The 24,724-nt window shown below is 32.5% G+C and overlaps 1 protein-coding gene across 1 annotated transcript in view; it reads left to right on the forward strand.

Moving 5' to 3' along the window:
• Positions 1-24,724, forward strand: part of LOC126770929 (probable chitinase 10) — a 117,368-nt gene that overhangs the window by 51,727 nt on the left and 40,917 nt on the right. The window contains exons 2-5 of the mRNA XM_050490541.1: positions 9,673-9,751; positions 10,941-11,143; positions 14,090-14,327; positions 19,954-20,133. Of these exons, the coding sequence (XP_050346498.1) occupies positions 9,673-9,751; positions 10,941-11,143; positions 14,090-14,327; positions 19,954-20,133 (700 nt within the window). The remainder of the gene's footprint in view (positions 1-9,672; positions 9,752-10,940; positions 11,144-14,089; positions 14,328-19,953; positions 20,134-24,724) is intronic.

Below are 24,724 nucleotides of genomic sequence, written 5' to 3' on the forward strand. Positions count from 1 at the left end.
AATAGAGCCTTGTTCTCAATGAAGTGAGCAAACATAATATGGCGGCATTGACTTTAATGCGTAATTTAAGATTTTTACTATGACTTCAAAAGACAATTGTTTTACATTTGATGATAAAAATTCACTTTTAGATATATTTTTTTACGTAATTTTCACATTTACATTTCTTTTTATTGTTTTCTCGTTTTTATCAGTTCGGTTCGTTTTTCAAAATTTTTGATTTTTTATTTTTTGTGTCTGCTACTTAGGGATTCGATGACAATGCATGAAAAGAAAGAAGTGCGGTTTTTTATTATGAATATTTTTTCTTTAATAGTTCAACATGCATAAAAAAGTATTAATTCTTAATTATTTCAAGCTCTAAAAAACTTTACAATATTTCAAAGAACGAAATAAAAAAACCACTTCTTTTGATTCCTTCTAAGATATTAAATTAATAGTTCAAGTTGCAAAGATATCTCCAACAAAAGACAATTCCTTTGAAAGAATCTATTTCAAACGAATACTTTTAAAAGATATCAAATCGGTCCGTTGGTGTCGCGCGTAGTGTTACATTAAGGCTTACTATGTAAAGAATCCAGGGTATTTTAATCTTAGGAGAGATTATGAACCTTTGCATTCGTTTTAATTACTTCGTTTTTGTGGCGACCATCCCATTGTTGTGATTTTAAATTAAAAATGCCTCGGGGCTTGTCCTTATTCCAGTATAGATGCTGAATATAGGTCAGGCCATTAATTTAAAGCACATTTGATTATCGTTCTAATTAGTTTAATTGTGGTAATATTGTTTTTAGCCTGGGGTTTTGAAAGGGCGGAAATATTGATTTTGTTTCATTTAACAATGTTAATAGTTTTAAATATTTAACCACCGTTAATAGCGCAACTATATATGAGCTTTCTAGTATTGTGATTGAAATAAGTTCGGTGATGTCCTCTTGCTAAATTGTCGTTCCCATAAATACAACTGGTGGTAGGGCTTTGTGCAAGCTCGTCTGGGTAGGTACCACCCACTCATCAGATATTCTACCGCAAAACAGCAATACTTGATATTGTTGTGTTCCGGTTTGAAGGGTGAGTGAGCCAGTGTAATTACAGGCACAAGGGACATAAAATCTTAGTTCCCAAGGTTGGTGGCGCATTGGATATGTAAGCGATGGTTGACATTTCTTACAATGCCAATGTCTAAGAGCGTTGGTGACCACTTACCATCAGGTGGCCCATATGCTCGTCCGCCTTCCTATTCTAAAAAAAAAAATACAAACTTTACGATTAATTGTAGAAGCGAATAGGAATATTAGTAATTTATAAAGCCAAGATGGGCATTTGAATAGCATAGACAAAACATATATAGATCGAAGATGTTTTTTTCTTTTAATTAAATAAACCTAACCATTTTTTTTTATTCATTTCAATTATTAAAATTACATTTCTGATTAAATACGTTTTAAATTGTAATTGTTATATGAAACAAAATTGAATTTATTTGCTTATAAAGGTTAAAATTTGCATTTTACCGTTTAGTGCTTAGCAAAACAAGCTTAAACTAATCGTTACAAGTTTATCATAAAATTTAACGATGTACAGTCAGCAGAAAATAGATTTTATATGAAATTATCTAATTTTGTTATTAACATATTTTCGAAAGAGTTTTAAAAAATGTAAATATGAACAGAAAGACCTTGGTCTTTCTTACAAAAGAGATGCATAAATTAAAAAAAAAATGCTGCTCTGAAAAATATTACTTGAAATATTAAAGAACCAACGAAGGACGAAGTTACTGAAAATAGAGAAATGAAATTTCAATGATCTGAGATTCATAACTTAGCCTTTATTAAGTCGAATAAGTTTTTTGCCTTAGCTGTATATTCAAATTCAGGCACAAACTTCGATTAGTGTTCTTCGTAGGGATTAATTGAGACTTCCTAGGGATTACTGAGAAAATTTATCTCAGTATTGGCTTAAGTTCTCCAATACAAAATATAAATAATCAAAAAAAAAAAAACTTAATAAAACTAAGGCTCGTCTATATATAAAGTTTACAGTCTCTGAATTTCCCACTCGTAGGCTCTTTTGCTGGCGGCTTCGTCTGCTTTTGATTCAGATATGACAGTGTTTCAACCGCCACATATTTGTTTTCTCGCGTTTTTTCGTTGTTATCTGGTAATATTAAATAATATGTAAATATAATATTCATCGTGATTATATATATTTATGTTAAATCATTGTATTGTAATATCTATATAATATTAATTACAAAAATATATACTATTAATTACAAAAATTTCTATACATAAATACATTGAATATACAATTTTCATCCTCTTTCGTTTACAACGAGTGTAATGTTGCCAAGCTAAAAATTCCAATGAGATTTCAATTAACACTTAAAACGATTACAAAAATCGTGAGGAGTTTCATTTCTACTTCGCAAGCTTCACTCATTTACCCCTAAAATGAAGGAAAGTTTTTACCAAACTAACTCCCGTTAAAAACTACGTAACCGAATTTCGTGTTTCAATTCACTAACAAGTAACATACTTATAATTTTTTTATAGTAACATTTACGGTGTTTCTGAAACTGCTATAAAAACAAGCTAGTACTAGTATAAAACGTTAATATGATCGTATTGTACGTACATTTCAACAAAACAAGCATTAAACATTTACAAAGCACTAGTTTTCGACCGTGCGTTAGGAAGGGGGTCTCAGGACTTAGGTATGAAAAAAATTGCCTACGACCTTTCTTGGCGCCTAAGCTTGCTTTATACGAAATCTCATCAAAATCGGTTCAGCGGTCTAGCCGTTGAAGCGTAACACACAGACATACTAAGTTACTTTAAGTTACTTGAGATACTTTAGTATAGATTTAATAACTGGGAGGGAAATAAAAGTAAGCTTGATTTAGGATGTTGTTGCTGACCGCTAGAATTAACGTTATATCTAGCATTGTGTTAAGTTTAACTTGCGTAGTAAATGGAGTTCCTTTTTTGTTCATTTGTTTGTTTATATGCACTGAAATATTGAAATAAAAGTCGAATAAACATTTTTTTTTGCATTATTACAAAAAAATTTACAGTCAATAACGACAATATAATACAGACGTCATTACAAAATAAATTAGTTTCGACATTTTAATTTTCCGTAGTAACGTGCAAATACATTAGACAAACGCAGTATGCGTCGTAACATCTCGTAGTCGATTTAAAAGCTTCCCAAGATGAGACATTTAAGATAAAGTAAAAGGACTAAAAAATTTCTCCTCCAATAACACTTAGACATTTTAGTACTCAGCTCTTGACTGTTACCGTAAAGCCAGTAATAAGAATTCAAAATGGCTGACTGCTTTGGTTTATTATGAATTTAAGTATCTCACTAGTTTCTCAGTGTGACTCCATTCGTGATATCTATTTTGATAACTACACATATTTAGAGGTTGAAATCCGAGCAAGTAACCTTAATTTTCGTATGCTTAAATTGTTCTTTTAACTAACGCAGTGATAAGGTTTGACGGTAAACCTCTTCGTATCGGATGAAATACTGTCAGTTATATAACAGTTGGAGTATATCTCCAACGAACCGACATGGAGCATGAAATAAACACCATACATTCTCCTTAACGATAACACTTTGGCTATTGATGGAATATTTGCGGTATGTTTGTATGTTTGCGGTATTTATATTAACTATGTAATCATGATTGAGTTTCATTCATATATATAGATAATCATGCATTTAAATAGTTCAGTGGCCAGAAAAGAATTCAAGACCACGGATTTAAATCCAAGCAAGCAACTTTAAGTTTTTAGGTTAACGTTGCGAGGGCATTTATAGGTATTCTATGGGCTGTAACGTTACTTAACGTTTATTTCCCAAATCGTAGTTTCAGCTTAAACTACTTAAGTACCGGAGAAGGCTTCGTTTATTACATACTGTGGTCATTTATAACTCGCATTTGGTAACGCTTGATAAGTTCTTGCAAAATTCTATTTGAATAAAAATATTTTGATTTGATTAATATACGATCGCCTCCAGGTCACTTCTATTAAAAAAATATTTTTATTATGTTTATAAAATTTTTGATAATCAATAAGAAAGTGTAACACATACCGAATAAATATTTTGATTTTTTTTTAAATAATTTTTTGAATACTATTAAATGACTAAATTGATTTACATATTTTTATGAAGCGTTAATCTTCATTCTATATCCATCATAATGAATAGAAGTGGTCGCCTCGTGGACCCTCATCAAGACTTAACTCAGAAATTAAAATTCATACTTAACCCAGTTTATCGGGGTAACGTCTACAACTTTTGCTTGCGACAGATTGACTGTGATGAAATTTAAAATGCTTTAATTACGTACATAACATAAAAATGACGTGAAGATTATATGACTAGCTTCAACGAGCTGCAGCTTTAACGGGTATTTAATTAGCTTTGAGAAATATTTACTATATTTGAAAAAAATTTTACTAGCTATAACAATAAATTTGATGCTTGAAAAATAATTCGCCTAGAATTTAAAAGATCCATATTTATATATTTTTTATTTTTTTTTTATTTTATTTATTTTAAGGACCACTAGTAGCTACTACATGTTTTAATGACAAATGTAAAACAATTTAGTGAAAATAGCTAACATGTGAAGCTTTTTAAAGTAGCCACAACAATTACAATATTTGTTTTAAAAATACATTAACACATAATTATAGCAACATGAGTAGAAAGATTAAAAAAAAAAAAAAAAAGTCCAAATTGGTACAAATTAAAGATCATAAAAAAATAAACATGCACTTAATAAAATTAAAATTAATAACACAAATAGTTTGTAATTGATATAGGTACAAATTAAAATTAAATAATTCATTATATTCATATATATCTTTAACATCAATCTAATAACAAAATTAAATACCCAATAAAAATTAGTAAAATATACTTAAAAATTTGCCTGAATGATATGAGACCACCGTGAGCTATACTAAACCCGACGCAAAGAAAATAAAATGGATTGATAAACAAAAAATTAATACACGAACATTCAAAACATATATAATGATATAGGTATAGACGAATTGGGGACTCCTCCTTTATTGTTCTCGAACAAAAACTTAAATTGAAAACATTCAAATAGTTTTTAAATTTTGAGGCGTACTCAACGCATCATTTATGTCTTTTATAGCAGGAAGGAAGTTTTTAGACCATTTCAGTTTTAGTTGCCTTTGGTCGTAAACGTAGGTATGTCAAAGCATTAGCGGTATCTTGCATTGTTAATGCGCTGCCATTAGCGAGACAGAGTTGTCGTCCCTTGTCCCAATTACACCAGCACTCGCCATTAATATTATAAACTAGAGATACAAAACAAATTTCACTAGTTAAAATCGATTAATCGTTAGATTTTCAAGAGTTATATGACCAGATATATAATATTGTCGATTTTATCATAATAATAATATTACAGATGCTATAGAACCCGGCTATGTATGGTAAGCAGATGGAATACGTTCAGAAATATGTCAGAAAGAAAAAATAAAAACACTTACCCGCCATATATTTCTTCCAGACCACCCAAATCGAAAAAAGACATGCACAAAAAGTAGATACGTACAATGAGAAAATCGCGAGGAAACGTGTCGGTTAAAAATCACCCACCACAAACCACACTACTCCAATGCTGGTTGCATTGGAGTAGTATGGTTAAAATCCAAAACTTCTTCTTAAACTTCTCTTTACTTTTAAATTAAATTATAAAAACTTTAAAAATATTTGCCAAACAATGTGTACGAGTAGCAACTAACTTTGAAAATACACAGTGTTTTTACTAAGTAAAATTAATATTGTCTACCCAGGTGGTCTAAATATGTAATATCTTGATACAAGAGCGTCTGCATTATTCATGACTTGAAACTGGGACCCCAACAGCCTGATTTACAGCCGGCTTGTGTTTGAAAAATAAATTTACAAGGACATGTTAAAAATATTTTATTTAAACTTAAAAGTTTTCATTAATACTCGATGTTTTTTGCATTAATCAAATGATTATGTAATTTAAGCAAGTACACATATTAAATACTGGCAATGTGTATTATTTTTATATATATAAGCGGAAATGTAACATTAATTATAATTAATTTTCAAACGCGCATTGTAATAACACAATTTCGCTCAACTAATTTGATAATTATAAACATGAGTATACGTTTAATAAAACGTGTATTTATATATGTTTAAGTTTACATACAATTTTAAATTATTATCAGGGCAGTTTACGTGGTCTAGCGATTAAAAAGGTTGGATCGTATTCTATAAGGGAATAGTCGTTTCCACTCTTGTCATTGTCCTATGAGTGGGAATGGCTATATATCCCTAGTACTATATATATATATATAGGGCTTAGTACATAGCATCTTTATATTAGCAGAAAAAAGAAAATAAATAGCAGTATAAGAAAACTGTAGTTTCTTGAAAAAAACATTGCTAGTAGTAACAGCCTGTAAACGTTTCACTGCTGAATTAAGAGGTGCGCTTGGATATTATCCACTAACCCGAATTGGATATTTTCATACAAAACATGCAGGTTCCTCGATGTTTTTCCTTTACTTGCAAGCTTGATATGAATTGTAAATACTAATTACGCACTTGAAAATTTAATAGTGCCTTCCCAGGTTGACAGTAACGTACGGCGTCGTTTGTAATACTGGTTCATTGTATACAATCAACGTCAACATTACCAAATACATCGAAACGCGAACATAGTCAAGTACCGTTTAGTCAAAATTTCATTAAATTGGTAACAATAAAAGCGCGACTTATTATTGTACAATAATATGTGCTAAGCATTCGAAGGTATATAAGTTCTAATCTCAGAATTACATACCGTGACCACTTAACGTTACATAGCACCAACCAGGAAGGAACTAAAACGAAAGTTGACACTCGTATACATACTTACATTACATAAGCCGATGTTATTTAAGCATTATAACAGAATCAAAGGGCGCCACTCATACGTCGCAAGTAGGCGGACAGGTAAATGGGTCAACTGATGTTAAGTGGTCACCACCGCCCATAGACATCATGTAAGATATATTAACCTTATATTTCCAATACGTCTGCAACCTGGAGAACTAAGATGTTATGTCCTTTGTGCTTGTAGTTACACTAGCTCACTTACAACAGTACTTATTATTAATGAGAGGGTGGTATCTACCCAGAGGGGCTTGCACACAGCCTAACCTAGAAACCTAGTAATATATATATATATAGGCCTCTGCATCTTTGACAGATGATTTAAGCGACATCAAAAGCCACTCTCCGTGTTGTTTTCCACCTGCAAGACAGGTGAGCGAAGTGTCCTCTCCGTGGATGCTGCTACGCCTGGGCCAGGCGACTTTATGGCAACACGGGCTTGCCCAGTACCCATGCCACCCTCTCCTCTTCCCCAGCAGGATCCGCAGGAACGAGTCGAAACGTGTGGTGCTGGTTTGGTCGCAGGTGACTGGCTTACGCCTAAACGGAGGCACCGCTCCGGGTTTAATATTAGTTTTCCTTCTTCTTTTGCGTGACGCTGGGATAATTTTGGGAAACAGCGTGTCAAGGAGAGGGGTGAGGATACTGTGATCACGAAAGATACAGGAATGTGACAGTAGTAGCTAGAGCAGTCCGGGGTCGCGTACCCGTAGTGATTCCAACCAGCTATCGGACAGATAACTGGTAGATCCACCCTCTGGACAAAGTAATAGATATATCAAGATAAATAATTTAACTGTCTTTAGATACAATGTTTTTCTCTGAGAATTTGTATATCATTCCTGATTTAAAACCGAGTTATATTGATACGCTATTTAATTTTATTATCGATGCGTGTATCTTTTAAATGATTATTATTATTATATTCAATTTCCCGTATCACTTTTTGATATTTTACGATCGTTTTCTGCGGTGGGTTTCGAGTTTGTTCTTACATAATAACTCTACAGAGAGTACAATATATAAAACCCTTTCATACTCTTGAAAGTCTTCTCTTAATTAAACGCCGACGCTATATTTCGTATCATAATTAAAGAATTTTACAATACTTATAGTAATATAATGTAACATAAACATATATATATATATATATATTAATATATATATATATATATATGTATATATATATATATATATATATATATATATATGTATATATACACATTAAATAATGTCCTTCACACTAATTTCGGCCACGGCGGCCAATCTCAAGAAAGATTAGCCAACTACGCAGGAGATATTATAGTGCACAAGTGTGTGCGCAAACGCACTCTCTATTCCCTAACTCTCATAAGCGGATGGGACGGCAATCCGATACGACCGGAAAGATTTCAGGCGCTGGACTAACAGCTTTACGTGCTTTCCGAGACACGGGACTGTACTCACTTCCAATTTCCAAACTCCGGGCTGCTACTGAAAATTTTCTGCGGAAAAACTCAATGACTTTTTTATTGGCCCGACCTGGAAATTGAACCCAGGACCTCTGGGTTTGCGGTCTTACATCAAGCTACTAGATCAACGAGGCAGTTATATATATTAAATCAACCTTATGTATATTCTACTTAAGCGTTTTGAAGTATTTTAATAAAGTAACTACTGAGTTTATTGTTATCGGTCCTTCTGGGTAGAATCTAAATTACAAACCTCTGGTAACTTTACATTTATTTCAAAACTGTATCATAACGATTCAAAAGTGCTTTACAAGCCCACTTGAATAAAGAACTATTTAATTTGATTATCTAAAATTAAATCCCGGTTTTATTTTGCCTATAAAATAATTTCAATCTTATATTAAAGAAAAATTAAGTGACTTTTTATTAAGTACAATACAGAATTTGAGTTTCTTTCCTTAATAGAATATATATTCCTAGCCTGCGCTATATCTAAATTCAATTTAATTCTATAAAATGACATTTTAAAAGTGCATAAAAGAATTTGGTTAAATAATTTTGTTTAAATAATTACGGAACAGACATCTGTGTGCATGAACATGTCTGTTTGCCTGAGTCTGGGTGTAATTATCTATATAAGTATGTATTTACAAAAGAAAAGTAGTATATGTAGTATATCAGTTGTCTAGTTTCCATAGAACAAACTCTGCTTAATTTGGGAACAGATAGCCGTGTGTGAATAAAGTACCAGGATATTGTTACACTGGTGTTACCACCATGCTTTGTGCATGCTTGTCTGGGTAGGTACCACCCACTCAACAGATATTCTACCGCAAAACAGCAATACTTAATATTGTTGTGTTACGGTTTGAAGGGTGAGTGAGCCAGTGTAATTACATTACAATTACAAATGCCAAGACTATAGGCGTTGGTGACCACTTGCCATCAGGTGGCCCATATGTTCGTCCGCCTACCTATACTATAAAAAAAAATTGTATTAAATCTCAAACAAATTATTAGTGTTGAATTTGGAGTTCTTTTTTTAATTTTGGTATATACGGTACAGTTTATAAATAACTTTTCATTCATTATAATCCCTTGAGGTTTTTAAGATCAAGGTAACACACGGAGATACTAATAAGGTAAAAGCATTATCATCCTTGACTGAACCATAATTGGATATTGAATTTTAAATGTCGAACGTAATTTGAATATAAACATTTCAGTAACATTTATGTGTTTGTTTCAGTGGCCACCAAGACTCATACGATGGACGGTCACCATTTTGCTGGTAGTCGCCGTCATTGCTCCCACCTCAGCTTCAAACAGTAAGTAGCATAACTATATTTTATTATTTAATACAGGAAGTCAAACAATTAAGCTGGTCATATGGTGGTCACCACTCCGTTGATATCGACCATTTTAATATATTTTTTAACTTGTTTATCCGTTTACTTTAATTTATTGGTGTGGCTTCTAATTAAATATAACGAATAATATTGAATGAATAATTTTATGAAAGTAAATAAAATCTATTAGCCAATAAGTTTGCCACGGCTGCGCAAGACTTCCTTGGTACACACATTCTGGCACACATGTGGGAGAATTTTTTTGTTTTTTTTTTTTTTTTTTATTTAAATTTAGTCTCACGAAATTTTTCCTCCATCGCCGAGCACGAAATAAATTAAACACACAGTAAATAGAGGAGTTGGTCCAGGTTTGAACCCAAGATCTTCGGTTAAAATTTACGTGTGAGAACCACTGGGCCATTTAATACAATAGTCAACAATTATGATAATCAGTTAAATACAATTAATTTAAATAGTTCGAGTAGTTAACATTACATATTTTAATAATTTTAAGTATAAATCGATTTCTGAATTTAAATTTCACCTTTCATGAATATTTGAATGATTTCCCTTACTTCTATATTCCGATACATTCACCGAAATATCGAATAAAAAGATGTCGGAAATAGGAATTTAAAAATGTTTTCACCGAGGACTTGAGGTTACTGTTTTCCAATCCGTTCCAAGCAATAAATTTCCTTTATTTTGAATTCCGAACCTCTGGGAACTGCGCTTCGTATTTCGAAGAACGCTTACGATAAATAATTGTTCACCTTAATGTCATTGAATAAGGTAGATTATACTTTGTAACATGAAATAGCACCGATGGCACCGCTGCGTAGCGTTGAAGTTTCCACGCTTGTTCCTTATGACTGTTATTTATTGGTTTAAATTTCGAATTGGAAGAATCAATCAATTAATTTGAATATTTTATATGATTTTAAATGAAAAATTAAAAAGAATATATTGCTAGTTCAATGTAAATCCTATTTAGATATAAATAAAGTCCTAATTGAATTAATTCAAATTATATTAGTATAAAAATAATTCGAGAACGTTGTAGAAAGATTGGCCTGTGATATTTAAAGTTAAATTAAATCAAATCTAGTTCACTGGATCGGAGTGTAATCATATTTTAACATAATTTTCAAATAAATTAACTTCACAGGCGTCCGAAGAAGAATACGGAAGCCGAGCAAAATTTCAACATCGGTGTCGACCAGTGTATCAAGATCTACCGATCAAGTGATATCAGCAAGCGTGAACAGACCGAAAATCCGTGGACGACCGAGCATAGCGAGTCGCAAGTCATCTGCAGCGATTGACAATTCCGTTGGAACGGATGACCATAAAGATAAAGATGGCTATAAGGTTAGTACTTAATAAAATTTTATTTCTATATTTAGAATCAATAGTACTATAGGTAAGACGTATTAGTAAGTATATATGCATTAATATAAATGCGAAATATTATGTAGAATTTCGTTAATTCAATATCGAATTCATCGACAGTTTTTTCAAGTTCGCTCGCTACAGATTAATTTTAAAAAATTGAAGGTCGATTTATCAATATATACCTTTTAATTTTTTTTTTATAGAATAGGAAGGCGGACGAGCATATGGGCCACCTTATGGTAAGTGGTCACCAACGCCCATAGACAATGGCGTTGTAAGAAATGTTAACCATCGCTTACATCACCAATGCGCCAAAAACCTTGCGAAATGTTTTGTTTTGCGGTAGTACATCTGATGAGTGGGTGGTACCTATCCAGACGAGCTTGCACAAAGCCCTACCACCAATAAATATAGTGTTTTGGTTGAAATTGAATGTGTAGATAATCAAATAATTGTTAAATAATAAAAAGCATGAGGGCGATAATTACTACAACTGTTGACCAGCTGTCTCATTTTTACACCGAAGAATTCGAATCGAAATTCAACGGTAGAATGATAGCAGCATTCCTACCGACATTTCAGTACATTTTTCGTTCCTACAGACACGAGGTCAGAATTCGTGGAGTAATTACATCTAAAGGGTTTTGTTTAAATTTCGATTACATTTAATTTACGTAGTGATAGTAGTGTTATAGTTTAAAATTATAATTATTCTACTAGTATTATGAATGTGAAATTTTGTATGTATGGATTTTTGTTACACGATCGTACAAAAACAGTTGGACGATTTGGATAAAATTTGAAATAGAGATAGCTTATACGTTTTATTAAGTTAGTATTGTAAGGTATAAATATTTATTGCGAAAAATGTCACCACAATTAAATTTCAATCAATATACCTAAAGGATATGATATTCGTGTTGTTTCCGTTGGATAAAGTTAATCGAGTCAGCTTATTACATCCATATGAGTAACAAGGACGGCGGATGTGCCCAGATATGATTGATTTAACATAAACTACGTTTAATTAATACACGCTTACAAATAGTATCTTTTTATTTAATTTAGCAATCGAATTCTGTCGCAGTTTTAAATTTTATTACTTAATTTGCTTCCGTTTTTTATTCTGTAGACAAAAAAAACCTAAAAGTATTAAAAAAAACTATCATTATATCATGGAATGCACCTGTCTACGTGATTAGAAAGGCTATATAAATTTCCCTTAGAGAGGCAGGCCAGGAAACGACCGAACGCAAAGTTGAACCTTGCGGACACTACGATACAAATTTACATTTGCTAATAATGCAAATGAAAACCAACCTTATTGTATTGTAATAAAACTCAAGGACCGTTTTTCGGAATTTAAAATCTGTCACAGCTACCATAACGCGGATATGGAATGAGCTTTTCGAACGCAATAAAAGTATAGTAGTTAACCTTCAAAATAAGCATGTATCTGTGAATAGCTTAATGCCAATAAGGTTTCTATATCTTTGCCTGTTAGTGTTAAATTTCCTTGCGGTCTGAGCTAGGTCAATAACACACACGTAAGGACATAAGAAACTATTTTAAATGTACTCGTAATAAGGATGCAAATTTGTATTTAATAATACATTAATTTATAATCCAAGTTAATGACGAACATCCCTAAATTAATGTTAAGGAAAATAAATTTTATTCCACCATTATTTTGCAATAAATTAAAGCATTAATTTTGTTGTTTTAATAAAATAATTTGGGCGAAAATTCTATAATTTCAAGTCTGGTTTTACGTAAACAATTATAGTATATTACTCAATTTTCAGTAATGATAATCAAAAATAAGAAAACATACAACTGATCAAAGTTAGTATTATAAAAACGTATATTCAATATAAACACATGAAAAATTGCAAGTATTTGTTACAATATCAATTTAAAATTATAGTTTCGTAACACGATGTTTTTTTTTATAAACACACCGAGTTATTTGAAGCAACTCAAGTTACCAGGAACGCATATACATATTAAAGTACTCAGTAAATATAACGATTATAGTTTTATTTTCAATGTTAGACGACATTGTCAATTGACAATTAATTGATTTGACATTATACTAAAAAAATCTAAATTATCATTTATTAAAGTGGATATTATGTAAGTGGGGATGACAGGATCGAACCTGTGAGATTTATATCGCTAGACGACCCGTATACCATTGCGCTTTTGACGATTAATTAAATGTTATTGCCAGATATCGAATATTACGACGAGCGACTAAAATTTTTTACTTGTCAAATTACTATTTACCATAAGCTTAGCTTCTAAGAATACTTGTTTTACATAAAATAAATATGCAAAGTACTTATGTCAAATCCTTATAACATTAAATTGCTGTATATTATATATTTATAATTCTCTAAGTCTTAGACTGCCTCGTTGGTCTAGTGGCTTGATATAAGGCCGCAGACCCGGAGGTCCTAGGTTTAATTTCCAGGTAAGGCCAATAAAAAGTTATTTTGTTTTTCTGTCAGAAAATTCTCAGTCACAGCCAGGAGTCTGGAAATTGGAAGTGTGTATACTCCCGTGCCTCGGAAAGCACGTAAAGCCGTTGGTCCTGCGCCTGGAATCTTTCTGGTCGTGTCGGATTGCCGTCCCAATGGAATATAAGAGTTAGGGAATAGAGAGTTCACCTGTGTTTGCACATACACTTGTGCACTATAATATCGCCTGCGCAGTTGGCTAATCTCTCTTGAGATTGGCCGCCGTGACCGAACGGTCTGGAGGGCCAAGAAGATTTTTATCTAGTAAAAAGTAGCTTGAGGTCCTGGGCTTAAACCTAAATTTCTATATTTATCAAATGCTTAATATTTAAGATTAGAGTATATTTTATCTACTTAATAGCAATAGAACTTAAATGATTTTCTATTTCTTCCCCATCAGGTCGTCTGCTACTACACGAATTGGTCCCAGTATCGTACCAAGATCGGTAAATTCACACCCGAAGACATCCAGCCAGACCTCTGCACCCACGTGATCTTTGCCTTCGGTTGGATGAAGAAAGGAAAGCTCAGCTCTTTTGAATCGAACGACGAGACTAAGGATGGAAAAACCGGACTTTACGATAAAATCAACGGTTTGAAAAAGGCTAACCCGAAATTGAAAACTCTTCTGGCTATCGGTATGGATACAGTTAACTGCTAGTTCTTAGATCAATTATTTAAATCTAGGTAGCGCGGGTTTATGTCTCAAAAATAAGAATTTCTTAAGAGAAAGCCTTGAGCCTATTCATTTTTAATAATCCTTATTCAAAATGAATTCAATTAAAGGCTGGTCGTTGCTTCGGAAGGTAGATCCTACAGAGGAACCAGAAATATATTAGGACTCCCTTTCTAATAAAAAATGAAATTTTTAAATAATAGAAAAAAATTTAAAAAATTAATTCACTGGTGGTAGAGCTTTGTGCAAGCTCGTCTGGGTAGGTACCACCCACTCATCAGATGTTCTACCGCTAAACAGCAGTACTTGGTATTGTTGTGTTCCGGTTTGAAGGGCGAGTGAGCCAGTGTAATTACAGGCACAAGGGACATAACATCTTAGTTCCCAAGGTTGGTGGCGCATTGGTGATGTAAGCGATGGTTAACATTTCTTACAACGCCAATGTCTATGGGCGTTGGTGACCACTTACCATCAGGTGGCCCATATGCTCGTCCGTCTTCCTATTCTATAAAAAAAAATAGAAATAAGGAAAAACCTACATATATTACTTAAAATAATATGATGAAAGAAATACAATATCAAGTAAATTATCAATTGCTTAGAAAACATTTTCATTCACGGATACGCTATCACAATCGATTTCCTTAAGGTTACTTAAGTATTATACTTGTATCTATATGTTACACACCGCAAACAAGGTTCCGTAACCAATGCTAGTGTTGTTACTATATTAATTTTATCGATGTTTTTTTTATAATTAAATAAATAAATGTTTAAATACCTCGATTCAATTGTGCTGTCTAGATTGTTTTATTAAAAAAAAAAACATAATATATATATTATGTACTTTATGTATATTTAAATATGGCAGTTATGTAAATTATTCCTTGGCTGTCGTTTGGAGAAAGTTTTGTTTCTAACTTTCCTTGTTATAATTATATTTTAATGAGCGTTCCAAATCAAATAGAAAGAAACTACGAAAATATCCCAAAGATGATCATCATGATATCAAAAGCATCTCCTCTTAGTAAAGGGTATTACTTAGTTGGAGCACAGGCTCTCGCCGATACACATAAGACAATATAATACGACACACATAAGTCTCCTTACAATATCCTTCTTCTCGACGTGGTCTATTTTTTTATGTAATAGAGACTTCGTCTGTGTGCCGTAACCGTACCGTAACAGCCTGTGAATGTCCCACTGCTGGGCTAAAGGCCTCCTCTCCTCTTTTTGAAGAGAAGGTTTGGAGTTTATTCCACCACGCTGCTCCAATGCGTGTTGGTAGAATTCACATGTGGCAGAACTTCAGTGAAATTAGATACATGCAGGTTTCCTCACGATGTTTTCCTTCACCGTAAAGCACGAGATGAATTATAATCACAAATTAAGCACATGAAAATTCAGTGGTGTTTGCCCGGGTTTGAATCCACGATCATCGGTTAAGATTCACGCGTTCTTACCACAGGGCCATCTCGGCATCTTCGTCTGTGTGGCACACTATAATTTATTTGTTATTAACATGTATTAAAGTTACATTATATGGTCCAATAATCAGAACATTTATTCATTTATTTAGGATTACAAACATGACATACAATAAGAAATAGAAATTAAAAGTACACAAATTAGGTCTAATAGTAAAATTTGTTATACTTAGAGGTAATAATATTAAATATATATATAATAATAAAAATAAAAATATAATAATAAAAACCGCTTCTTGTTAGTTCCAATAGTCTTTGCGTGATGCGCGCACAGAAATGCGACGAGGCGAGTGATTAAAACACAAATCAAGTTATTCCTATCAGAACATAATAATAATCACAACATGCAACTCTACACTAAACATCTCAAATAATAATCATAAAATTAAATAGAAAACAATTTGGAAAAGTATTAATATACAGTATATACATGTGTATAGTTTAAAAACATAACTGTACTCCTGAAATTAAAAAAAAAACCGCTTCTTGTTAGTTCCAATAGTCTTTGCGTGATGCGCGCACAGAAATGCGACGAGGCGAGTGATTAAAACACAAATCAAGTTATTCCTATCAGAACATAATATTATGAAAAAAATACTCATATATTTATAATATTACAACACGTCTGCGTCAGATTTTTTTTATTTATTATCTATAATTAAGGATCTTTCAAAACATATTATCATTTCCAGATATAATAAATATTAAAAATATTTAATATCGCGTGCGGTGTCGGTAACGATTTGATTGAAACGTAAAGTTTAATTAGCTTATTATTTTAACCTTTCCTGGATGTTTCCGGTTTTATTATGACCAAATAAAGTAAATGCGTATGCTTTTCCGCTTGATGTGTATTTAGATTACATATACTATGTTGTTTATAGAATGATTTGAAATATAAATGTATAAAATAAAATGAAAGTGAGCAAACAAATTGATATATATAAAAATGGACGCCATCTTGTTATTCGTAAGAAATTGAACGTTATCGAGAAGTCAACGGTTATTGGCACATTTAAAGTAAAATTTCAAGGTCAAATTAGTTACTGCGTAAAATAAATTTAACACAAAAAAAAAAACAATTATGTCATATATAACACCAGAGTAGTGGTAGAGTGATTTTTTAAAATGGTAACACCATTTGAAAAAATCACTACCAATAATCCTAATAATCCGAAAACCGATTTCATCGTTATTTATTAAAATACAGCTATCAAATAGTATACAGTAACAGCCTGTTAATGTCCCACTGCTGGGCTAAGGCCTCCTCTCCCTTTTGAGGAGAAGGCTCCACCACGCTGCTCCAATGCGGGTTGGGTACACATGTGGCAGAATTTCAATGAAATTGCCCGGGTTTGAACCCACGTTCATCGGTTAAGATTCACGCGTCCTTACCACTAGACCAAATCAAATAGTATGATAATACATAATGATAATCGATATTGTGTGTGAAATCGTTATGTGACAGCCATTGTACTTTTACAAAAGTATTACGTAATAAAAGCCTGTATTATGGGCACACTAATAGTCATGTACTTTCTAATGCTATGACACTTCCTTAATCGATACTCTTTATATATAAATGACCCTTCGTAAAGTCTGTCTGTCATGCATATCCTATAATTTATAGACGGAAGTAATTGCTTTAGTATTTATAGTTAGAAACGCTATAATTTTACATAATATATAGACTGAAAATTTATATGTATTATTGAAATTGCACAATTCGATATAAAGTTTTATAACACGTTAAGAGAATCCGTTTGCGAGCTCAATTTTTTTTTAATTACTAAGAATCATGTCGGCAAAATTACGTTTATCATAAATAATAAATAATTTCAACAAAAAAAAATATCGATACATCATTCCCATCACTAGCACGTGTGAACATAACACCGCTCTCACGGTACAAAGTGCACGATATTTTCACCTATTTTCACGGAGCACAAGCAAAAACCTCGCCCATTTTCATAAGAGCGAAACGTGTTGGCGCAACAAAGGTGCTTTAAATAATGTAATCGACATATGTTTTTGTCACGCTTTTCACATCACTAGTATTTGAGAACTATTGTGTTCTAATGTAAGTATATTAATGTATCACACACGATGGAATTCACATTTTATGTAACTGTTCTTAATTGGTATTCGTATTATTTATATACTTACTCTTTTGTAATTATGACCTATTTACTTTGCGGAAACAGTCTCGATATAAGGTAGATCCCGAAGTCCTGTGTTCAAACAGCAGGTTGGGCTGATAAAAAAAAATAGGATTTTCTGTAGAAGATTCTCAGTAGTATCCAGGAGTGTGGTAGCTTGAAGTGTGTACACTCCTGTACCTCGATAAGCACGTAAAGTCGATGGTCCTATATCTTGTACTTAATCTTGGCCTAAATAGATCAGAAGAACACCATCATCATCATCACTCTCAAAAGGAATATAAATCCTAATGTAATTAAATATCGATTTATCGATAGTGACATTGAAGTTGGTATTTATTTAAGCATCATCAATAGACATTTGCATTGTAAGAAACATTAACCCTCCCTTACATCGACAATCCCCCAACCTTGGAAACAAAGATGCTATATCCCTCGTGTCTATATTTTCACCCTTTAATTCATCCTTTCAGTTCACTGTATCATTTTTGTTTGTCCATAGAATATATGTTGATTGGATGATACCCACCTACCCCGAGGGCCTTGCACAAAGCCCTACCACCAATTACTACAAATAATAAATTTCACGCTTTAAAGAACATATTGTGTTTCGACATAAGTATAAGTATCAATGTTGATCTTTCGATCAATCAAGCATCGTGATCAAATAGTAAACAATATATTTTTAATATGTTTGACCTTTTTCAAAATGACCTTTAACACACGTTTCAATCCATGGCTACCATGACTGAGTCTGAAACTTATTTGCACCCGACTATGTTTGTAATGAGTGATAAAATCAAGGATATTAAATTGATAACATTTCACATCCTTACACAACTGATCATCATGGAATATTTCATACACTTTATCAGGGTGACGCTTTCCTTCTCTCACACGCGGGTAAAGACGCATTTGGAAACTAATTATAGAATATGATAAGTTAATATGGTTTGTTATTATTTTTTTCTCTGGTTTGTATCTACGCTAGTTGAGCGCAAAATAGATAATAAGTTGATATAACCCTAGCAAGAAAGTAGCATAAGTATCGTGGCCCATGTTTATTTTTGTAATAAGAAAAAAGACCAACAAAAATAGTCACGCACTAGGTCAATTTATATTTTCATTATACTCGTATTAATATATAAACAAAACAAAATAAATATAATAAATACAAAATATTATGTACACGAGATTAAGGGCACATTTACTTACTAAACAAAACATTGTTTTCTATATATTTAAATTGAGCGCTTAAATAAATATATACAAATGAAAATTAAATATATCCGTATACATCATGACCCCGTGTCAGTGTAGTGGTAAGAATGGCATTGGCATTGGCAGTGGCATTTTGATTCTATAATCAACCCTTCAATCATTAGGAAGATGGGGTTATATGTTTTATAAATGCTACAAATGTTGTCGGATAATTATGTTTACAAAACTTACATAATCTTTACAAAATATTATTTATATATTTATTAAATTAAATCAAAACAAGACCGGTGTTTAGTACTTACAAAATTCTTCAGACATATTATAAATGTGTTGAAATAATTACATAACCTAATTGCTATGTTAAATGAAACTGCGATTTTTTAACGCTCTGTCATATTAAATCAAATCTAATAATTATTTATTCAAGTAGCCTTACGGGGAGGGTCACTTTTGAATCATCATGCTATATATTGAATTAAATTGAAAGCTACCACCGGTTCGGGATGTAGATTCTATCGATAAGGACCGGCAAGAAACTATATAGTAACTATGGTATCGTGTACACTGGTAACTCAAGAATATATTTTTTTCTCTATTATTATTATTTTTGGAATTTTATTGGAGACGGAATTACGTATTTATTTTAATTATTTTCTGTTTTTTTTTAATATTCTCAACTTAGGATTTGTATAATATACTTAAAAAAATATTTTTTTACCAGGTGGTTGGTCATTCGGAACACAGAAATTCAAAGAAATGTCTGCGACTCGCTACTCCAGACAGACATTCATCTACTCAGCGATTCCGTACCTCAGGGACAGGAATTTCGATGGTCTGGACGTGGATTGGGAGTACCCCAAGGGAGGGGATGACAAAAAAAACTACGTGCTGCTATTAAAAGGTAAGAATATTTATTACAAACTCGTTTCATCGCGTTACCTCAATTTGAATTCTGAAAGAGTTCGCTAAAAAAATAAAGTTCTGCCAAAGAAATATACAATGAAGTATTATGACGGATTTAAATAATATATTTTCTCTGTATGATGTGTTGATATATAAAAACTTATTTACGTAACTTATAAAGGTTTTAGTTAGTAATTAGTCGCTTGCCTTTACAAAATGATTAAATGTAAATTTATTTGTGTAAGCTTCAACTTAAAATATTAAAAAGAGATTTAATCCTGTCTGGACAGGAGTCTGACTTAGTTGCGGCTAGGCTACTCGCCTTGTTGCGTCAGGTTCCAAATTTTTGGTACATAAGCGGCCTTCCAAACTTTTCCTGGCAAATACTCGAAAACAAAGCCGAGTTGGCACCTACAATTGTGGGGTTTGGTTAGTACCTTCCCACACTTTCAGCACGCTAAGAATGGTAGCACGTAACTTGATGCACCTCTTGGACCGTCCCCTCGTAAGAAACTCATAATATTTTTTCTGAGTAATCCTCGCGTGTAATTTTATAATCTTGCGTACACAATAATGATTAACCAATATACCAATAACAAGCTACAATGATATTCTGCAGGAACTAACTCTAACTTCACCGCAAAACACAATTATGTAACAATTGAAAGTGATATGCGATATTGCTTATAATAATAATTATGACACCTAAAGAGTTCATACAGACATCAAAATATCATGTTATCGTTAGTCGGTTATCATTTCACTAGTGAAATACGAAGTGAGTTGTCATGAATAGCACTGCAGATATACACTTCAGCTACACCCGTAAACAATCCATAGACAGTGCTTGATTGTAAGTGTAAAATAAATACATTGCGTATATTATCATTTATTTATTTATTTTTTTAAAGTACAGGTTGGCGGACGAACATGTGGGCCACAAGATGGTAAGTGGTCACCAACGCCCATAGACATTGCCATTGTGAGAAATGTTAACCATCGCTTACATCGCCAATGCGCCACCAACCTAAGAACTAAGATATTTTGTCCCTTGTACCTGTAATTACACTGGCTCGCTCACCCTTCAAATCAGAACACAATAACAAGTACTGCTGTTTTGCGGTAGAATATCTGATGAGTGGGTGGCACCTACCCAGACGGGCTTGCACGAAGTCCTACCACCAGAAAAATTTGTTTATACATCGACATTATTAAAATCATATTATTTTGATAATAATTTTAACATGTGTAATTGATCAACTCTTCAGTGCGATATTTCCTACTTGCTAGAGCGTGTATATGAATATAGTCGTTGAAGAATTCGCAGTACACAGTTATGTTAAAAAGAAAGGTATATAATATTATTCGGATATATTAACTGCTTTTTAGAAAGCACAACTGTGAGTCAACATTACTGATAATTTCGTAAAATCGGTTTGAAAGTACTCATTCACCATTCACCATTTCGTTTGCATGATTCATATAATTTCACATTCGTATAATATTTTTGTACACATATATATATTCGTTGAATGACTGACCTGAATCATTTACGGATGTTTTGATAGTTTTCGTTTGCCAATATTTACTATTAGTAATTCATTAGCAGTCAAAAATAAGTCCAATTTTTATTCATTATATAAGTAATATTTGCATATAAGTAATATTTCATTATATAAGTATTACATGCTAATAAACAAGTAACAGTAACATTCTGTGAATGGCCCACTGCTGGGCTAAGGCCTCCTCTCCCTTATTAGAAGGTTTCGAGCTTATTCCACCACGCTGCTCCAATGCGGGTTGGTAGAATACACGTGTGGCATAATTTCAATGAAATTAGACACATGCAGGTTTCCTCACGAAGTTTTCCTTCACCGTCAAGCACGAGATGAATTATAAACACAAATTAAGCCCATGAAAATTTAGTTGTACTTGTCCGGGTTTGAACCCACGATCAACGGGTAAGATTCACACGTTCTAACCTAGTGGTTATGGCCATCTCGGCTAATAAACAAGATAATGTTAAAACTGTATCAATGGATCGGAATGATATAGTTTGATAAGAACCGGCAAAACTCAAGGTGATTATTATAATTTTTATAATTATTATTTATATTAGAGGTCCTTTCATACCCAAGGAGAACATCTCAAAAGTCATTATTTGTATAGTAACCGTCAGCAAAAGACGTGCCTTACAGTACTGTATAAACTTACCATTTTTTTTTTAATTTGCGATTGAAATTTTTATACGTTTTTTGGGAACATATCATAAAACTAATTAGTATCAAATATACGTTGTCCTATAAAATAATTACTAGTTCTATGTATTCAAGTAACAGTAAGTATGTGTGACGTCACAATTTCTAGAAAGATGATACACATTTTGAGTGTTTGGAAAAGTTACTTTCCTTTATAACTTCATATGCGTAAGATGTAATATTGTATAAAGATACGACTCGGGTATCAGATAATATCAGGTAGCGACCGCGGTTTGTAGAGTTACGAAACGGATAGAATGACATGTGTCAGTTTGACATCGTTATTATATAAACGTTAGGTATAATTAACGATCGCGTCTTCTGTTTTTGGTGTCGTTATTGTTTATGTATATTATATATAACTGCCTTGGTAGTTTGTATATATGGCTGGCTTATATGGCTGTAGATTTAGACTGCCTCGTTGGTCTAGTGGCTTGATGTAAGGCCGCAAACCCGGCGGTCCTGGGTTCAATTCTCAGGTCGGGCCAATAAAAAGTCATTGGGTTTTTCTGTCAGAAAATTCTCAGTAGTAGCCCGGAGTCTAGAAGATGCCTTGGAAAGCACGTAAAGTCGTTGGACCTGCGCCTGAACTCTTTCCAGTCGTGTCGGATTTCCGTCTCATCGGATTATGAGAGTTAGGGTATAGAGAGTGCACCTGTGTTTGCACACACACTCGTGCACTATAATATCTCCTGCGTAATTGGCTAATCTCTCTTGAGATTGGCCGCCGTGGCCGAAATCGGTCTGGAGGACATTATTATTATTATATGGCCGTAGATCTCGAGGTTCTGGATGCAAATAAAAAGTTATTGGGTTTGTCTGATAGGGAATTGTAATTATCAGCCTTGAGTTAATATGTTGGTAGTGTTACATTCGTGTCTCGAAAGCACGTAAATCTTACGACTCTTTTCGGTCGTATGGCTTATCTATAGCTCTTGGAGAAACAGACAGTTTGTTCTCAAACTCGTGCTCTCTAGTAACTTTTATGCAGCTTCTCTTTAGAAATGTCCATCGTGGCTGAAATCGAAAATTATTATGCATGTTATTCCTGGATTGGCTTTTGTCTATCAGATAGACAATCTAGGAGCCAATCATCAATTATACATATCCTAAGCATTAATATATAATATGATTTATAAAGCTTTGAATCATTAATAGGATAATTTATCTCAAGATAATTCTATAAAAAAATGAAAATAAAGAATCTTTTTACTCCAAAAATGTTATTCCAAAATAAATCTCGTCTATTCTAATACTCGGGCTAAACGAAATTTACCGGAATATCGATATACGCGGGACTCCAGCCCGCACCTGTCACCAGCACGCCTGTCGCATAGGCGAACATGTCCCGCGAAAAGGCGGTACATATTTTTTCAATATCCATCGGTGTGAGAGACTATGATGATATTATTTGTGAATCTGTGATATTATCTTATATAATCGTTAATATCGGTTACAAAACGAATATTTTTTAATTAATAAGGATCACCACAAGGACACACATCACAAGCTTACATTACACTAGTCATATATCTATGCGCTCCGTTAATTATAGGAAACCACAGCATCTTAAATAACTTCTTAAAAATCTATATAACACGATACAAGCCTATTAGTGTGGGTACTAACGGATTTATTCAAAAAATTGTTAATTGGGTTTTAATAAATAAATCTTATATAAATAAGTAACAGTTATTATAAATAAAAAAATAATAATAAAACATTACCAGTATAAATGATAATTAAAGAAGTAAAACTAAAAATCTTCTTATATTAATAAATAAAATTTGAAAAACTAAGTCATTATAACAAAATATTAAAAATACAAATAAAATGAGTAGAGATAATATTCTTTAGAAATTTATTTTATTTCTGTATCAATTGAATCTATGAGTCAAAAACTACAATTATTATATGTATAGGACTGTAAATAGAAATGCTACATTAATATTTGATATAGTAAATCGCACTCATGCAAACTTAATATAACAAATTCTGATTTTTTTTTCTCTTTTCTCAATAATTTATCTTTTCTTCTAATAAGGACTTTTATTTGGAGAACGAAGCCATCGAGTCTAGGCAATTTCAAATTAACAAAATACCATTCTATTTTTGAATAATACCTATAATTGTAAAATATGGCATAAAAAAGAAATCCCGCTATGTTTCGCTGGTTTTTCTCAGGTCTAAAGTGTTTATTTCCGAAACGATTTTTGACAATCTATTTTTAAACAAAGATTTTTGACTTTTTGACTTTGACTAAGAATGAATGATACATAAATGTTTTATATAGTAATTATGTATATAAAGAGAAAATCCATCAAGAAAATC

This window comes from Nymphalis io, chromosome 9, assembly GCF_905147045.1.
Source record: "Nymphalis io chromosome 9, ilAglIoxx1.1, whole genome shotgun sequence".
Lineage (NCBI taxonomy): Eukaryota > Metazoa > Arthropoda > Insecta > Lepidoptera > Nymphalidae > Nymphalis > Nymphalis io.